The sequence below is a fragment of the Panulirus ornatus genome, chromosome 63, assembly GCF_036320965.1.
Source record: "Panulirus ornatus isolate Po-2019 chromosome 63, ASM3632096v1, whole genome shotgun sequence".
Classification (NCBI taxonomy): domain Eukaryota; kingdom Metazoa; phylum Arthropoda; class Malacostraca; order Decapoda; family Palinuridae; genus Panulirus; species Panulirus ornatus.
This window is the reverse complement of record NC_092286.1, coordinates 1,157,219-1,176,292: the sequence shown is the minus strand read 5'-3', so window position 1 is coordinate 1,176,292 and position 19,074 is coordinate 1,157,219. Positions and strand designations below refer to the sequence as shown.

At 40.2% G+C, this 19,074-nt stretch overlaps 1 protein-coding gene across 2 annotated transcripts in view; it reads right to left on the bottom strand.

Annotated features, from left to right (window-relative positions):
- Nucleotides 1–3,892: 3,892 nt before the first annotated feature.
- Nucleotides 3,893–19,074, bottom strand: part of Pli (E3 ubiquitin-protein ligase pellino) — a 198,518-nt gene continuing 183,336 nt past the window's right edge. The window contains exons 10-12 of one of the 2 annotated variants that reach the window (XM_071656595.1): nucleotides 12,317–12,432; nucleotides 10,254–10,332; nucleotides 4,033–4,169 (exon numbers count right to left, since the gene is read on the bottom strand). In XM_071656595.1, the coding sequence (XP_071512696.1) occupies nucleotides 10,299–10,332; nucleotides 12,317–12,432 (150 nt within the window). In that variant the 3' untranslated portion in view covers nucleotides 4,033–4,169; nucleotides 10,254–10,298. Of the gene's footprint in view, nucleotides 4,170–10,253; nucleotides 10,333–12,316; nucleotides 12,433–19,074 lie in introns of both variants that reach the window. The other variant, XM_071656594.1, reaches the window with a different exon arrangement.

Below are 19,074 nucleotides of genomic sequence, written 5' to 3'. Positions count from 1 at the left end.
GTTGAAAATGTCAAAAAGGCCTGCAGATATCCTTAAGGCTAATAGTGAAATAGCTGAAGGGGTTCTGAATCAAGGTGATCATGATATTAAAGATGATGAAGACAACTTTGTTAACACTGCAGAAAAAGTGCCTATTAACAACATGGTGAAAATAAGTGATGGACTTATTCAAGGACTAGAGCAGCATGCATTCATAACAGAACAAGAAATCATGTCAGATTATAAACTCAAAGAGAGACTTCTGAGACAAAAGCCATTGTTAATGAAGCAGATGACTCTGGAGGACACATTTAAAAAAGCCATCCAGCAGAATGCCTCCTCATCCCTAGAGGACCCATTTCCTGATCCCTGAACTTCTGATGTTGCTTCTTACAGTGATATGAACAGTGATGTACCCTTCCCTCAAGTTTCTCAGGCCATATGTAGTTTTAGTATTTGTTGCTGCAATTATCTTCTTTTGTAAACAGAGATCGATTTCTTTCTTTTTGGTAAGCACAAAACATTATTTTCATGTGAAATCTGAATTTCATCTCCACCTAAAATGACATGTTTGAGCACAACATGATCAGCAACATTATTGTGTTGAAATTTTTCTCAGTTAGTTTTCATTACATCTGCAGTTACCTGTAATTATCTTAAATGCATATTTGTTTTTAACATCTCAAATAAAACACAAAAAATAAAATACAATGAACTATAACCTTTTGATCAAAACACAGCATCACAGGTGGAAACTGAAAACCTGCAGTTGTTTGTTGTTGTTCCTGTTTTACAGCTTATACAGTTATTCTGCTGATACTTCTGTACTGCTTAGTTACCCTAAACATATTTTTTCATTGTATTAATGGAATTTCATATCTTTTAACCGCTAAATACTTATGCAAGAATAAGTGTAAGAAAATCACTGCTTATCAGTAGCATAAAAATTCACAGCCAGGAATGAAGGTGATGCCAAACCGACAGATTGTCCACATGGGAGGGAGAGGTTGTGACACCTTAGCTTTCTGATGGTTCAGTGTTACACAAATGTTAATTCATGCACAGAATTATCAAAAATATTGTATAAATTACCTTCAGGCTATGTGTATAAGGTGTATATGAAACATAAATGGATTTTGTGTTAGACTTGGGTCCCATACCCAAGATCTCATTATGTATATGCAAATATTCCAAAATTCGAAAAAATTCAAAATCCAAAACACTTCTGGTCCCAGGCATTTTGGATAAGGGATACTCAACCTGTATTTGTTCTTGACAGGATAGACAACCTGGAAGGTGAAGCATCATTTAGAGTGGAGTGCATGAAATGTTTAAAGATGTTGCTAAAGGATTATTCTACTTGCCAACATCTGGTGCCAGTTAACGTTCTGACGGCACTTGGTTTGAGCTACTTTTGTGTTGATGTTTCTGATGTGTGAAGTGAATGTTATGTGTGCATCTTATGAGATGTCTAGAATGATTGTATTTTGTTCAGAGCAAGTGATTTTTTCCTACTCAACTCAATTACAGAATTTACACAAAACAGCTAAGCTTTCAGGCAATATACCACACTCTCTCATCAGGTGATTTACATAATAATCAATGAAAAACTTATAAGAAAAATGTAATTGATGAGGGCTTGGGGTGTGGAAGAGTGTGTATACCAGTGACTTTAATGAACCTTTCCCTCAACAGCAGGGCTAATGCACAGTGCTCATCGTGTATCTTGCCTGTTGAATTATACCGTTTCTGTTGGGCACTACTCCTCTTCCATATTCATCAATAATAGGTTCAGCAAAAATTAACTAAAGCATTGAGTCTACTGTAATTTTCTCTGAAAATGTTTCTGTGGTTACTCCATGCATGTTCCTTAATTCTCCTGGTATTGCAGTGAATAACCTTTCAAGCTTCTTTGCTGGCCATTTCTGTATTTTCACCTAAACTCTTTTCTATGTGTTCTAGGAATTCCCCCAAAGTGATAATTCTGAATCTTTCATGATGAAACGCTTTCAGATTTCCGATGTCTTTCTTTATGACTTCTGATTGTTGTAATGCATTATATTACCATTTATATCTCTCTTCTTTCAAGACAGTTGATTTCAAATTCTTTCAGCCTTTCATTGTAGTTGATTACCCCTAGACCATCTCTTTTGACCGTCCTGTGTTTCTGTATTCTTTCATATATGTTTATTTCCATCTGTTTAAATAGTGACCATACATAACAGCATTTTTCTGTTATGCTATAAGCTGAATATTTTCATCATTAGCTTTCTGTCTCATGAAAATTTTAGCTACTCTATTCTTCGATGATATCAGACCACAGGTGGTTTCTGACTGGCTAAAGGTGGGCCTAACACAAGCAAGCCATCGTTACCAAGTTGGGACAATAGCAATAGGTGTGGGAAAGGCATAAGTTTAGAGGAGCCTAACCCAACTTTCCTGCAGAATATTCCACAAAATCTCTCATGCTCATAGTAAGGCTTGCAGGGAGAGAAAAAAAATGCTCTGAGATATGATTATTTCAGTTTTCACAAACTTAAGGTACTTACTCATAATGTATAATAAATAACACTATATACATACTATTCTTACGAGAAATTTTTTTACAACAAATTTGCAAAATATTTTCCTTTTTCCCACAAATGGTGAATTATTGACCGGCTGTTACTAGTTGGTGGTAGTGCAAAGTGGCAGAGGAGTTTATTAGGTCATGGTTGGCAGACTACTCACTGCAGGATATAATTCTCTATAATCATCTGCTCATTTACAGAGAGCAGAAAACACTTTCCAAACTTCAGGTGTATGCTTATGAGGCATATTATTACATCAAATCAAAAGTTATGCATTAAAACAGAGAACTGAAATTAATGATGAACACATCTTTCTCAATCATAATTTCAGTTTTGATACATTTTATGTCTTAATGTGTGGTACAGAATATGGCTTGATAACCATTACCTCCTGATAACCACTACATATAAAAAACATACATACATACTGCTTCCTCCAACTGACAAGGAGTAACGTTGAGTGATGTGACAAATGTATTGATCACCAAAAACTTTCAAAACCTTTATCTAATAAATATATTAACCAGAGAATATGTTACATATGCTCTGTGTCAGATGATACTCTACAGGCAGTGCATAAGGGGAAGAAGGGTGCCTATGTTACTGCAAGACATCTAAATTGCATCATAAACCCACCTTAAATTCTTGGATAGCCATGCCATTAGTTGGGTGCTTCTGTTAAGCCAGTGTCTGCAGATCAGTATTCATTCTTATCTTTAATATAATCTTTCAAAATTCATAAAAAATCAACCTGTACAGTCCCCTCAATCTCAAAATATCCTAGGTTATCACATGAACAATTCCTGATAATGCTCAAACAGGGTTATCACATAAGCAACTCCTGATGATGCTAAATGTACAAAATTGGTAAATTTTTCGAAGTTTCACTCTAAAAAATTTTCATTTATAATGCATTCAGTATTAACCAAAGCACTACACAAGTACTGTTGGCCTAACATCACAAACTTTACTTTCTCTATTGATGTGTTAGTGTAACATATGTTAGGTATCTGTAAATTACAAATTTAATACCAGTAAACTAGTTCAATATACTGGTTATTACTCAGTACTTTTAAGAGTGAACATGTGTTTTAGGTGCAAACACTGACTATAAAACTTTGTGAGGTGAGTGTGCAGCAGCATGCTGGGTGGCCGTAAAGTCAACTGCAAAAGTTGCAAAGTTCTATGGGTGCTAGTCTCAGTCAATTAGCAATCACAAAATATTACTCAAACCATAGCACCCATCCCCTAGTGGCTAGTATAACCCACTTAATTGGGTTGTATCAATGAATTCATTTTACAAAATTTAACAAGCAATATCCTAGATGCATAAAAAACACAAGTTTCATGATATATATTAGTGGTATTCGAGGTTCACTCTCTATAAACAGCATGATTAACAAAATAAGCTGAGTGCAAATCAAACTGAAGGGTGGAAATACATTTCCAGAGGTCATCCATACATAAAACTACAGTGTATAAAGGGAGGGAATTCAATCGCAATTGTCTTGAAATATTAGTCGGACAAACCCTGGGTCACCTTCTAGTGGTGAAGCGCAGAATGGACATGCTGCATGAAATCCATTAGTTCCATGAGGAATAGGTACTGCAGCCCAATACCTGTTGGTGAATATCAAAGTAAATCATTATTCTACGTAAAATTCAACTAACTACCTCTATTTGTATCATGAAAATTTTTCCCCCCCTCATTCTCAACAAAGTGGCACATGCAGATTCCTTCCCAATAATTATGGCCACCAACCACCTAAACAATGTCAAAGTCAAAGACTCACAGGCAATTCTCAAAATATTAAATGAAAATTCAAGCACACTGGCTTTCGGGTATATACATACAAATAATTGAAATCACACAAAAATTAATCCTCTCTAACCCTGAAAGGCTATGAGAACACCTAATAAAACAGATGAACACAATGCTAAAATTCAGTGATTTCCATTTCATGGTTAATAAAGGTGTTCTTCTCCCTTTAAGCTATTAGAAATTAACAAAGACCCGTGAGGATCAGAGCCCTCTAACCATCTGCCCTATGCTGTGGCTTATGCCTCTCACTCTTTGTTAACTACCTCTCAGTGGTTATAGCCCCAGCTCTGTCCAGGTTCCCTTCTGATAATCAGCAAAATCCGTTTGGTGATGAAATCATCATCCTGCCAGCTGACTGGCCTGCCACACTGGTTACCTCCTGATTCTTGGAACACGGATGTCATACTGATTGTGGTCATCATCAGCTACGAGAATATATTTCAAAAGATTGGGAAGGTAAGGTGGGAAAAGCAACCTGGATAATTGCTTACAGGACACCAACCTACAACATTTTTTGGCCTTCAAAACTCCTTTTTCTTTAAGGCTAGTCTGTCCTAAGAGCTGTAAGAGCATTTCTACATGGAGAAGAAGGGCTACAGCAAACTATTTCACCAACAGAAAATCATTGCAAAAGATTTAACTTGAACATATCCTGCAGCACATTAGCAAACCCCTGTCTCAAAGTATGCTAACCACCCATCATGTAAGGCTGATTCTCAACTATTGGGTAATTCAACTTTCAACAATGGTATTGAGGAATGTCAAAGAGCTATCGTTAGTCTTCTCCATAGGAGGGCTCCTCAGAAAGGTTTGAGTGTAAGCCACCTTTCTGACTTCAGGTCTCTAACATACAAGCCAGGTTGAGCTAAAAGAACCAGTCTTAATAAAAAAATCATATATGCCTTGCTGAGGAGGTATTCAGACTTTCTGGATGAGCAAAAACAGATGTTCCCCTCAACAGCCTCTGGTGAACTCACTGAATTCTCAATGTTAAGTGGGGTAAGGGCAAAATGTTCTTCAGAGAAGTGATCAATACAGTATTCCTTGCTATACTTAGGGGCTTTTGTTCCTTGAAAATGAGATGAATGCTACGTACATAATCAATAATAACTCAGATTAGGTTCCCAGACTTTCAGGATCCCAATGATCCACTTCTGGGCATTCTTAATTCACTTAACATAAAATCTTGTTTTCCTTAATACCCTTAACAGTGCAGTAGTTTTCTTATCATACTGACAAAAGCACTTCAGAAGTGTTGCTAATATTTTAAGGATCTGGACTCTACTAACAGGAAGGGTGGTATTGTGATAAACAAATATAAGTGTTTCATTGAATGGGGACCTCAGAAGCTGTTGCTTCATGTAAGGTGTCACAGGTAATATTTTAAGGATCTGGACTCTACTAACAGGAAGGGTGGTATTGTGATAAAAAAATATGTTTCATTGAATGGGGACCTCAGAAGCTGTTGCTTCATGTAAGGTGTCATAGCTTTGACATCAAAGAGTAAGATTCAGTCCGTGCTCAGGGCTCTACAGAATGATATACAGTATTACATAAAAAATCAACAACACCTGAACCACCCACTTTTCTCTTAGCAGACATGAATTTAAGGTAAAAAACTAAGAACAAAAGTACATTAATATTGTAGTATGCCACACAGTACTCGTGAATAAAGACTGAGGCAGACTGGCAGAGTGGGAAAGCAAAAAGCTAAACTGATGTGTGAATGGATGATAAAAATGGTACCAAAGATAGTAAACGGACATACATTAAATTTTCAGCAGTTCAAACTGTGTAGTCCAAACTGTGAACTAAACCTACAAACAGGTATGCAATGCTGTATTGGGGTTTTCACTGTTTTCATTTTATACTTTTTTTTTTTTATTATACTTTGTCGCTGTCTCCCGCGTTTGCGAGGTAGCGCAAGGAAACAGACGAAAGAAAAGGCCCAACCCCCCCCCCATACACATGTATATACATACGTCCACACACGCAAATATACATACCTACCCAGCTTTCCATGGTTTACCCCAGACGCTTCACATGCCTTAATTCAATCCACTGACAGCACGTCAACCCCGGTATACCACATCGCTCCAATTCACTCTATTCCTTGCCCTCCTTTCACCCTCCTGCATGTTCAGGCCCCGATCACACAAAATCTTTTTCACTCCATCTTTCCACCTCCAATTTGGTCTCCCTCTTCTCCTCGTTCCCTCCACCTCCGACACATATATCCTCTTGGTCAATCTTTCCTCACTCATTCTCTCCATGTGCCCAAACCACTTCAAAACAACCTCTTCTGCTCTCTCAACCACGCTCTTTTTATTTCCACACATCTCTCTTACCCTTACGTTACCCACTCAAACAAACCACCTCACACCACACATTGTCCTCAAACATCTCATTTCCAGCACATCCATCCTCCTGCGCACAACTCTATCCATAGCCCACGCCTCGCAACCATACAACATTGTTGGAACCACTATTCCTTCAAACATACCCATTTTTGCTTTCCGAGATAATGTTCTCGACTTCCACACATTCTTCAAGGCCCCCAGAATTTTCGCCCCCTCCCCCACCCTATGATCCACTTCCGCTTCCATGGTTCCATCCGCTGCCAGATCCACTCCCAGATATCTAAAACACTTCACTTCCTCCAGTTTTTCTCCATTCAAACTCACCTCCCAATTGACTTGACCCTCAACCCTACTGTACCTAATAACCTTGCTCTTATTCACATTTACTCTTAACTTTCTTCTTCCACACACTTTACCAAACTCAGTCACCAGCTTCTGCAGTTTCTCACATGAATCAGCCACCAGCGCTGTATCATCAGCGAACAACTGACTCACTTCCCAAGCTCTCTCATCCCCAACAGACTTCACACTTGCCCCTCTTTCCAAAACTCTTGCATTTACCTCCCTAACAACCCCATCCATAAACAAATTAAACAACCATGGAGACATCACACACCCCTGCCGCAAACCTACATTCACTGAGAACCAATCACTTTCCTCTCTTCCTACACGTACACATGCCTTACATCCTCGATAAAAACTTTTCACTGCTTCAAACAACTTTCCTCCCACACCATATATTCTTAATACCTTCCACAGAGCATCTCTATCAACTCTATCATATGCCTTCTCCAGATCCATAAATGCTACATACAAATCCATTTGCTTTTCTAAGTATTTCTCACATACATTCTTCAAAGCAAACACCTGATCCACACATCCTCTACCACTTCTGAAACCACACTGCTCTTCCCCAATCTGATGCTCTGTACATGCCTTCACCCTCTCAATCAATACCCTCCCATACAATTTACCCGGAATACTCAACAAACTTATACCTCTGTAATTTGAGCACTCACTCTTATCCCCTTTGCCTTTGTACAATGGCACTATGCACGCATTCCGCCAATCCTCAGGCACCTCACCATGAGTCATACATACATTAAATAACCTTACCAACCAGTCAACAATACAGTCACCCCCTTTTTTAATAAATTCCACTGCAATACCATCCAAACCTGCTGCCTTGCCGGCTTTCATCCTCCGCAAAGCTTTCACTACCTCTTCTCTGTTTACCAAATCATTTTCCCTAACCCTCTCACTTTGCACACCACCTCGACCAAAACACCCTATATCTGCCACTCTATCATCAAACACATTCAACAAACCTTCAAAATACTCACTCCATCTCCTTCTCACATCACCACTACTTGTTATCACCTCCCCATTTGTGCCCTTCACTGAAGTTCCCATTTGCTCCCTTGTCTTACGCACTTTATTTACCTCCTTCCAGAACACCTTTTTATTCTCCCTAAAATTTAATGATACTCTCTCACCCCAACTCTCATTTGCCCTTTTTTTCACCTCTTGCACCTTTCTCTTGACCTCCTGTCTCTTTCTTTTATACATCTCCCACTCAATTGCATTTTTTCCCTGCAAAAATCGTCCAAATGCCTCTCTCTTCTCTTTCACTAATACTCTTACTTCTTCATCCCACCACTCACTACCCTTTCTAATCAACCCACCTCCCACTCTTCTCATGCCACAAGCATCTTTTGCGCAATCCATCACTGATTCCCTAAATACATCCCATTCCTCCCCCACTCCCCTTACTTCCATTGTTCTCACCTTTTTCCATTCTGTACTCAGTCTCTCCTGGTACTTCCTCACACAGGTCTCCTTCCCAAGCTCACTTACTCTCACCACCCTCTTCACCCCAACATTCACTCTTCTTTTCTGAAAACCCATACAAATCTTCACCTTAGCCTCCACAAGATAATGATCAGACATCCCTCCAGTTGCACCTCTCAGCACATTAACATCCAAAAAATCTCTCTTTCGCACGCCTGTCAATTAACACGTAATCCAATAACGCTCTCTGGCCATCTCTCCTACTTACATAAGTATACTTATGTATATCTCACTTTTTAAACCAGGTATTCCCAATCATCAGTCCTTTTTCAGCACATAAATCTACAAGCTCTTCACCATTTCCATTTACAACACTGAACACCCCATGTATACCAATTATTCCCTCAACTGCCACATTACTCACCTTTGCATTCAAATCACCCATCACTATAACCCGGTCTCGTGCATCAAAACCACTAACACACTCATTCAGCTGCTCCCAAAACACTTGCCTCTCATGATCTTTCTTCTCATGCCCGGGTGCATATGCACCAATAATCACCCACCTCTCTCCATCAACTTTCAGTTTTACCCATATTAATTGAGAATTTACTTTCTTACATTCTATCACATACTCCCACAACTCCTGTTTCAGGAGTATTGCTACTCCTTCCCTTGCTCTTGTCCTCTCACTAACCCCTGACTTTACTCCCCAGACATTCCCAAACCACTCTTCCCCTTTACCCTTGAGCTTCGTTTCACTCAGAGCCAAAACATCCAGGTTCCTTTCCTCAAACATACTACCTATCTCTCCTTTTTTCACATCTTGGTTACATCCACACACATTTAGGCACCCCACTCTGAGCCTTTGAGGAGGATGAGCACTCCCCGCGTGACTCCTTCTTCTGTTTCCCATTTTAGAAAGTTAATACAAGGAGGGGAGGATTTCTGGCCCCCCGCTCCCGTCCCCTCTAGTCGCTTTCTACGACACGCGAGGAATACGTGGGAAGTATTCTTTCACCCCTATCCCCAGGGATAATATACATATATATATATACATATACACATACACACACATACACATACATACGCACATATACACACACACACACACACACACATACATATATATACATATGAAAAATGTAAGAAACAATTTAGAAAACTGAAACTTCTAGCTTGAAATGAATGAAAAAATGAATGTCACATAATGGTTCAACCTCTGGCTATGGAAAAAGGAAATGTATAATTTATTTACACAAACGTCAATAGCAGTTCTCATCAATTTAACCACTGTATCAATAAGCTTCAATGTCTAAGCTACATTTATAGACTTAGGAGTTTAAAATGATCTTAACCTAAAATGATAATCAATGAAAATGAGAAGAATCTTATGTTTAATCGCATCTATTTCTCTAATTCACTGTTTTCATTTTTTAGACTTAGGAGTATAAAATGATCTTAACCTAAAACGATGATCAATGAAAATGAGAAGGATCTTATGTTTACTCACATATATTTCTCTAACTCTTCTCCAGCTCTGAAGGCTACTAAAGAGTTTTCTTGAGGGGCCACAGAGATGCTAAATGGCCAGAAAAATTATCTGAATATTTGCAGCATATCAAGGACCTCTGCCGATTCTCACTTGGGTTGCTACAGAGGCCAGTAGGTTTCCTCACACATAAAAACAGGATATTGTAAACTCAATGGATGATTTTTAACAGAACTTACATGAGTCACTTGTTGTTTGCTGATGACATGGCAGTGGTGGCATATTCAAGTGAAACACTGCAGAAGCTGGTGATTGATTCTGAAGAGGTGTGAAAAAAGAAAGTTGAGAGTAAAAGTGAATAAAAGCAAGGATACTATGTTTAGCAGTTGAAAGAAGGTTAGTTTGGATATGAGCTTGAATGGAGAGAACCTGAAAGAAGTGGGATGTTTTAGATACCTGGGAGTGGACATTGCAGGGAATGTAACTATGAAAGCTAAATGAATCACAGGGTATGTGAAGGGGCTAAGGCCCTGGGCATACTGCGAAGTGTTCGGAAAGAGAAGTCACTGTCAGTCAAAGCAAAGATAGCTATGTTTGATGGTATAGCGTTTATAATGGCGTTGTATGGATGTGAGACATAGGCCCTATACAAAGCAGGGAGGAAGATAGTAGATGAGCTGGCAATATGATGTTTGAGAATAATTTGTGGTGTAATGAAAGTTCATAAGAATGAAGGGGGTCTAAGTCACATAAAGTTAGTCAGGGAGTCCTGGGACCTAACCATCCAACTTCAATTGGTGGTGCCATTTTGATTCAGCACCAGAGAAACTGGAACAGGCTGTACACTCATGGTTTTTTCATTTTGAAAAGAGGAAGGAAAATTGGAGAGGAGGTGAAAGGTTGTGTATGTGTATCTATGAGCGTTCATTTAAAAAAAAAAAAGGTGCGAGTTGGTGAACTGAATGCCAGCAGCCCACATGTAAGTGAGGAAAAAATATTGTGACCTGGGCCAGGGTTGGGTATGTGACTAATGGCAAAGTCCTGGCTCACTGCATCACCATCACTAACCTCTTTGATACCCAGGTAGTACTACATCTCTGGTGGGTGAATGCCTGCCACATTGCTAGCCATCACCTATTACATACCCAAAGTGGAAATGAACAGAGCCAGAAAAAGCTGCTTTTTCATTGAGAGAGACATATTTACAGTACTGTCAGAACTGAAAAAGAGAAAAGGTAGTATAACAGAAGTTTCTACATATACTATCGGCTATAGTCAACAAAGACCTATCATTAGAAAAAGGAATGGCTAAGCCATGGACTGAATGAAGAGAGAGTCTTAGGGGAAGGGAGATGTATTTCGGCTTATGTAATGATGACGCTGGTAATGAGGATGATCGATAAAAACTGGTGGTGATCATGTTGATAATGATAAGAGCATGATGACAATGAAGATGGTGTTCTAACAAACCCTATACTGCTGGAGATAACAGATCTAGCTAGTTCCAGACAATCATATCACTAATTCTAGAAATTTCAGAACTTTCACATTCAAACTAATATCTGTCACCTAAAGATGTGTACCATGAAAGGATTCACTGAGCACATCTAAGCTATGTATCCTGAGAGGATTCACTGAGCAGATCTACGCTGTGAATCCTGAGAGGATTCACTGAACACATCTAAGCTGTGTATCCTGGGAGGATTCACTGAGCACATCTTACATTCTACACAGCACACTTAAGGTCTGATACGTAAATTACTTGTAAAATGGTAAATGTGAAGAGTTTCATGGACTAATAGTATGGGAAGTGTCTGTAAATGCATTTCCAGCCAACACAAATGTAGTGCACAAGCTTGCTACATGGGGTCTGAAACTAACCAGCCACGTTCAATGACTCAACAGATATGAATACAATAGCAATCTAGGTCTCCCAGCAAGTTTGGCACCAGTCAGACATGTGTAATCAGTAGTCAGCCACAAAAGCTAATGTAGGACAGACCACTCAAGGGTACAATTTACTCCAAACACCATGTGCCCTCCATTAATACCACCACCTTTGCCTACGACGAGACATGAAGGCAACAGTTGTGACACACCAGTGCCAAAGAAATTCCTCCCCCTTTTCAATCACTGCAGTTCCCCTACAGTAGCTTCAATCACTGAATTTATACAAACAAAGAGTAGCCATTGATGCACTAAATGAATTCTTTATTCTTCAGAATGAATATCATTTTGTATGAAGCTGTCAACAATGATCTTATGTAATGGTATTATTGTAAACACTGTAATAAAAACCTACCTTACTGTTTTTTCTGAGGCCATATGTCCACATGGATTGAAACAGAAAGTTGGAGGGCCGCTGTCAACATAAAATGCTGGCTCAATACCCATACATAATTTAACTACAGGGCCAACCTGAAAAAAAAAAAGAAAAATAAGATAATTGCTGACTTTTTATTAGATTGCACACTTTACCCATTTTCTTATAACGCTGACAGTACAATCCCATTTAAATATTCTTATTACAATAAAGAAAGAATATTCCACCAAGAAAATCTTTAAATATCAAAATACACTATTAGTTTGACTGTTAAAGTGGTTAAGACTTACTATCCTCCATTTGCCACAAAAAACAATCTAAATATCCTTAATAGAGATTTTTCTTGTTAGCCATTTCCCACATCAGCAACAAAGTGCATGGAAGAAGAAATGACCTCAATCCTTTAAGCTGTCAGGTAGAATGCAAAAAACCAGAGCCCCCATCCACAACCAAGCCCTCAGACCATTGCATGATTTTACATGATCACTTCATAAGCCTTGATTCAAACCAGTGACAACATGTCACTATCTGTATACTGCAAAACTCCAATTCATTCAATCTCAAGCATACCACATCATTCTAATTCACTTTCTTCTCTGCAAGCCTATCACATCACCTACTTATACCGATCACTCAAAAAAATTCTCATTCCATCCTTCCTTCTCCAATTTGATCTCTGTTTTACTTGCTCTACACACTTCTGACACATATATCCTCTTTGCCAACATTTCCTCATTTATTCTTTCCATGTGTCTGAACCAATTCAGCACACCCTCTTTAGCTCTCTCAAACATCCTCTATAACGAGCAAGTATGAATATGTTTTTTTTTTTTTTTTTTTTTATACTTTGTCGCTGTCTCCCGCGTTTGCGAGGTAGCGCAAGGAAACAGACGAAAGAAATGGCCCAACCCCCCCCCATACACATGCACATACACACGTCCACACACGCAAATATACATACCTACACAGCTTTCCGTGGTTTACCCCAGACGCTTCACATGCCTTGATTCAATCCACTGACAGCACGTCAACCCCTGTATACCACATCGCTCCAATTCACTCTATTCCTTGCCCTCCTTTCACCCTCCTGCATGTTCAGGCCCCGATCACACAAAATCTTTTTCACTCCATCTTTCCACCTCCAATTTGGTCTCCCTCTTCTCCTCGTTCCCTCCACCTCCGACACATATATCCTCTTGGTCAATCTTTCCTCACTCATTCTCTCCATGTGCCCAAACCATTTCAAAACACCCTCTTCTGCTCTCTCAACCACGCTCTTTTTATTTCCACACATCTCTCTTACCCTTACGTTACTTACTCGATCAAACCACCTCACACCACACATTGTCCTCAAACATCTCATTTCCAGCACATCCATCCTCCTGCGCACAACTCTATCCATAGCCCACGCCTCGCAACCATACAACATTGTTGGAACCACTATTCCTTCAAACATACCCATTTTTGCTTTCCGAGATAGTGTTCTCGACTTCCACACATTTTTCAAGGCTCCCAAAATTTTCGCCCCCTCCCCCACCCTATGATCCACTTCCGCTTCCATGGTTCCATCCGCTGACAGATCCACTCCCAGATATCTAAAACACTTCACTTCCTCCAGTTTTTCTCCATTCAAACTCACCTCCCAATTGACTTGACCCTCAACCCTACTGTACCTAATAACCTTGCTCTTATTCACATTTACTCTTAACTTTCTTCTTCCACACACTTTACCAAACTCAGTCACCAGCTTCTGCAGTTTCTCACATGAATCAGCCACCAGCGCTGTATCATCAGCGAACAACAACTGACTCACTTCCCAAGCTCTCTCATCCCCAACAGACTTCATACTTGCCCCTCTTTCCAGGACTCTTGCATTTACCTCCCTAACAACCCCATCCATAAACAAATTAAACAACCATGGAGACATCTGGTAAAGTGTGTGTGTGAAAGAAGAAAGTTAAGAGTAAATGTGAATAAGAGCAAGGTTATTAGGTACAGTAGGGTTGAGGGTCAAGTCAATTGGGAGGTGAGTTTGAATGGAGAAAAACTGGAGGAAGTAAAGTGTTTTAGATATCTGGGAGTGGATCTGGCAGCGGATGGAACCATGGAAGCGGAAGTGGATCATAGGATGGGGGAGGGGGCGAAAATTCTGGGAGCCTTGAAGAATGTGTGGAAGTCGAGAACATTATCTCAGAAAGCAAAAATGGGTATGTTTGAAGGAATAGTGGTTCCAACAATGTTGTATGGTTGCGAGGCATGGGCTATGGATAGAGTGCTGCGCAGGAGGATGGATGTGCTGGAAATGAGATGTTTGAGGACAATGTGTGGTGTGAGGTGGTTTGATCGAGTAAGTAACGTAAGGGTGAGAGAGATGTGTGGAAATAAAAAGAGCGTGGTTGAGAGAGCAGAAGAGGGTGTTTTGAAATGGTTTGGGCACATGGAGAGAATGAGTCAGGAAAGATTGACCAAGAGGATATATGTGTCGGAGGTGGAGGGAACGAGGAGAAGAGGGAGACCAAACTGGAGGTGGAAAGATGGAGTGAAAAAGATTTTGTGTGATCGGGGCCTGAACATGCAGGAGGGTGAAAGGAGGGCAAGGAATAGAGTGAATTGGAGCGATGTGGTATACCGGGGTTGACGTGCTGTCAGTGGATTGAATCAGGGCATGTGAAGCGTCTGGGGTAAACCATGGAAAGCTGTGTAGGTATGTATATTTGCGTGTGTGGACGTATGTATATACATGTGTATGGGGGTGGGTTGGGCCATTTCTTTCGTCTGTTTCCTTGCGCTACCTCGCAAACGCGGGAGACAGCGACAAAGCAAAAAAAAAAAAAATATATATATATATATATATATATACATATATATATCAAAATACTCACTTTGTTGAATGTGTTTGATGATAGAGTGGCAGATATAGGGTGTTTTGGTCGAGGTGGTGTGCAAAGTGAGAGCGTTAGGGAAAATGATTTGGTAAACAGAGAAGAGGTAGTGAAAGCTTTGCGGAAGATGAAAGCCGGCAAGGCAGCAGGTTTGGATGGTATTGCAGTGGAATTTATTAAAAAAGGGGGTGACTGTATTGTTGACTGGTTGGTAAGGTTATTTAATGTATGTATGACTCATGGTGAGGTGCCTGAGGATTGGCGGAATGCGTGCATAGTGCCATTGTACAAAGGCAAAGGGGATAAGAGTGAGTGCTCAAATTACAGAGGTATAAGTTTGTTGAGTATTCCTGGCAAATTGTATGGGAGGGTATTGATTGAGAGGGTGAAGGCATGTACAGAGCATCAGATTGGGGAAGAGCAGTGTGGTTTCAGAAGTGGTACAGGATGTGTGGATCAGGTGTTTGCTTTGAAGAATGTATGTGAGAAATACTTAGAAAAGCAAATGGATTTGTATGTAGCATTTATGGATCTGGAGAAGGCATATGATAGAGTTGATAGAGATGCTCTGTGGAAGGTATTAAGAATATATGGTGTGGGAGGAAAGTTGTTAGAAGCAGTGAAAAGTTTTTATCGAGGATGTAAGGCATGTGTACGTGTAGGAAGAGAGGAAAGTGATTGGTTCTCAGTGAATGTAGGTTTGCGGCAGGGGTGTGTGATGTCTCCATGGTTGTTTAATTTGTTTATGGATGAGGTTGTTAGGGAGGTAAATGCAAGAGTTTTGGAAAGAGGGGCAAGTATGAAGTCTGTTGGGGATGAGAGAGCTTGGGAAGTGAGTCAGTTGTTGTTCGCTGATGATACAGCGCTGGTGGCTGATTCATGTGAGAAACTGCAGAAGCTGGTGACTGAGTTTGGTAAAGTGTGTGGAAGAAGAAAGTTAAGAGTAAATGTGAATAAGAGCAAGGTTATTAGGTACAGTAGGGTTGAGGGTCAAGTCAATTGGGAGGTGAGTTTGAATGGAGAAAAACTGGAAAAAGTGGTTTTAGATATCTGGGAGTGGATCTGGCAGCGGATGGAACCATGGAAGCGGAAGTGGATCATAGGGTGGGGGAGGGGGCGAAAATTCTGGGGGCCTTGAAGAATGTGTGGAAGTCGAGAACATTATCTCGGAAAGCAAAAATGGGTATGTTTGAAGGAATAGTGGTTCCAACAATGTTGTATGGTTGCGAGGCGTGGGCTATGGATAGAGTTGTGCGCAGGAGGATGGATGTGCTGGAAATGAGATGTTTGAGGACAATGTGTGGTGTGAGGTGGTTTGATCGAGTGAGTAACATAAGGGTAAGAGAGATGTGTGGAATAAAAAGAGCGTGGTTGAGAGAGCAGAAGAGGGTGTTTTGAAGTGGTTTGGGCACATGGAGAGAATGAGTGAGGAAAGATTGACCAAGAGGATATATGTGTCGGAGGAGGAGGGAATGAGGAGAAGAGGGAGACCAAATTGGAGGTGGAAAGATGGAGTGAAAAAGATTTTGTGTGATCGGGGCCTGAACATGCAGGAGGGTGAAAGGAGGGCAAGGAATAGAGTGAATTGGAGCGATGTGGTATACCGGGGTTGACGTGCTGTCAGTGGATTGAATCAAGGCATGTGAAGCGTCTGGGGTAAACCATGGAAAGCTGTATAGGTATGTATATTTGCGTGTGTGGACGTATGTATATACATGTGTATGGGGGGGGGTTGGGCCATTTCTTTCGTCTGTTTCCTTGCGCTACCTCGCAAACGCGGGAGACAGCGACAAAGTAAAAAAAAAAAAAAAAAAAAAAAAACACACACACATATATATATATATATATATATATATATATATATATATATATATATTTCATTCATACTATTCGCCATTTCCCGCATTAGCGAGGTAGCGCTAAGAACAGAGGACTGGGCCTTTGAGGGAATATCCTCACCTGGCCCCCTTCTCTGTTCCTTCTTTTGGAAAAAAAAAAAAAAAAAAAATATATATATATATATATATATATATATATATATATATATATATATATATATATATATATATATATATATATAGTGTTGGGTGATTTGAATGCAAAGGTGAGTAATGTGGCAGTTGTGGGAATAATTGGTATACATGGGGTGTTCAGTGTTGTAAATGGAAATGGTGAAGAGCTTGTAGATTTATGTGCTGAAAAAGGACTGATGATTGGGAATACCTGGTTTAAAAAGCGAGATATACATAAGTATACTTATATAATTAGGAGAGATGGACAGAGAGCGTTATTGGATTACGTGTTAATTGACAGGCGCGCGAAAGAGACTTTTGGATGTTAATGTGCTGAGAGGTACAACTGGAGGGATATCTGATCATTATCTTGTGGAGGCTAAGGTGAAGATTTGTATGGGTTTCCAGAAAAGAAGAGTGAATGTTGGGGTGAAGAGGGTGGTGAGAGTAAGTGAGCTTGGGAAGGAGACCTGTGTGAGGAAGTACCAGGAGAGACTGAGTACAGAATGGAAAAAGGTGAGAACAATGGAAGTAAGGGGAGTGGGGGAGGAATGGGATGTATTTAGGGAATCAGTGATGGATTGCGCAAAAGATGCTTGTGGCATGAGAAGTGTGGGAGGTGGGTTGATTAGAAAGGGTAGTGAGTGGTGGGATGAAGAAGTAAGAGTATTAGTGAAAGAGAAGAGAGAGGCATTTGGACGATTTTTGCAGGGAAAAAATGAAATTGAGTGGGAGACGTATAAAAGAAAGAGACAGGAGGTCAAGAGAAAGGTGCAAGAGGTGAAAAAAAAGGCAAATGAGAGTTGGGGTGAGAGTATCATTAAATTTTAGGGAGAATAAAAAGACGTTTTGGAAGGAGGTAAATAAAGTGCGTAAGACAAGGGAGCAAATGGGAACTTCAGTGAAGGGCGCAAATGGGGAGGTGATAACAAGTAGTGGTGATGTGAGAAGGAGATGGAGTGAGTATTTTGAAGGTTTGTTGAATGTGTTTGATGATAGAGTGGCAGATATAGGGTGTTTTGGTCGAGGTGGTGTGCAAAGTGCGAGGGTTAGGGAAAATGATTTGGTAAACAGAGAAGAGGTAGTAAAAGCTTTGCGGAAGATGAAAGCCGGCAAGGCAGCAGGTTTGGATGGTATTGCAGTGGAATTTATTAAAAAAGGGGGTGACTGTATTGTTGACTGGTTGGTAAGGTTATTTAATTTATGTTTGACTCATGGTGAGGTGCCTGAGGATTGGCGGAATGCGTGCATAGTGCCATTGTACAAAGGCAAAGGGGATAAGAGTGAGTGCTCAAATTACAGAGGTATAAGTTTGTTGAGTATTCCTGGCAAATTGTATGGGAGGGTATTGATTGAGAGGGTGAAGGCATGTACAGAGCATCAGATTGGGGAAGAGCAGTGTGGTTTCAGAAGTGGTACAGGATGTGTGGATCAGGTGTTTGCTTTGAAGAATGTATGTGAGAAATACTTAGAAAAGCAAATGGATTTGTATGTAGCATTTATGGATTTGGAGAAGGCATATGATAGAGTTGATAGAGATGCTCTGTGGAAGGTATTAAGAATATATGGTGTGGGAGGCAAGTTGTTAGAAGCAGCGAAAAGTTTTTATCGAGGATGTAAGGCATGTGTACGTGTAGGAAGAGAGGAAAGTGATTGGTTCTCAGTGAATGTAGGTTTGCGGCAGGGGTGTGTGATGTCTCCATGGTTGTTTAATTTGTTTATGGATGGGGTTGTTTGGGAGGTAAATGCAAGAGTTTTGGAAAGAGGGGCAAGGATGAAGTCTGTTGGGGATGAGAGAGCTTGGGAAGTGAGTCAGTTGTTGTTCGCTGATGATACAGCGCTG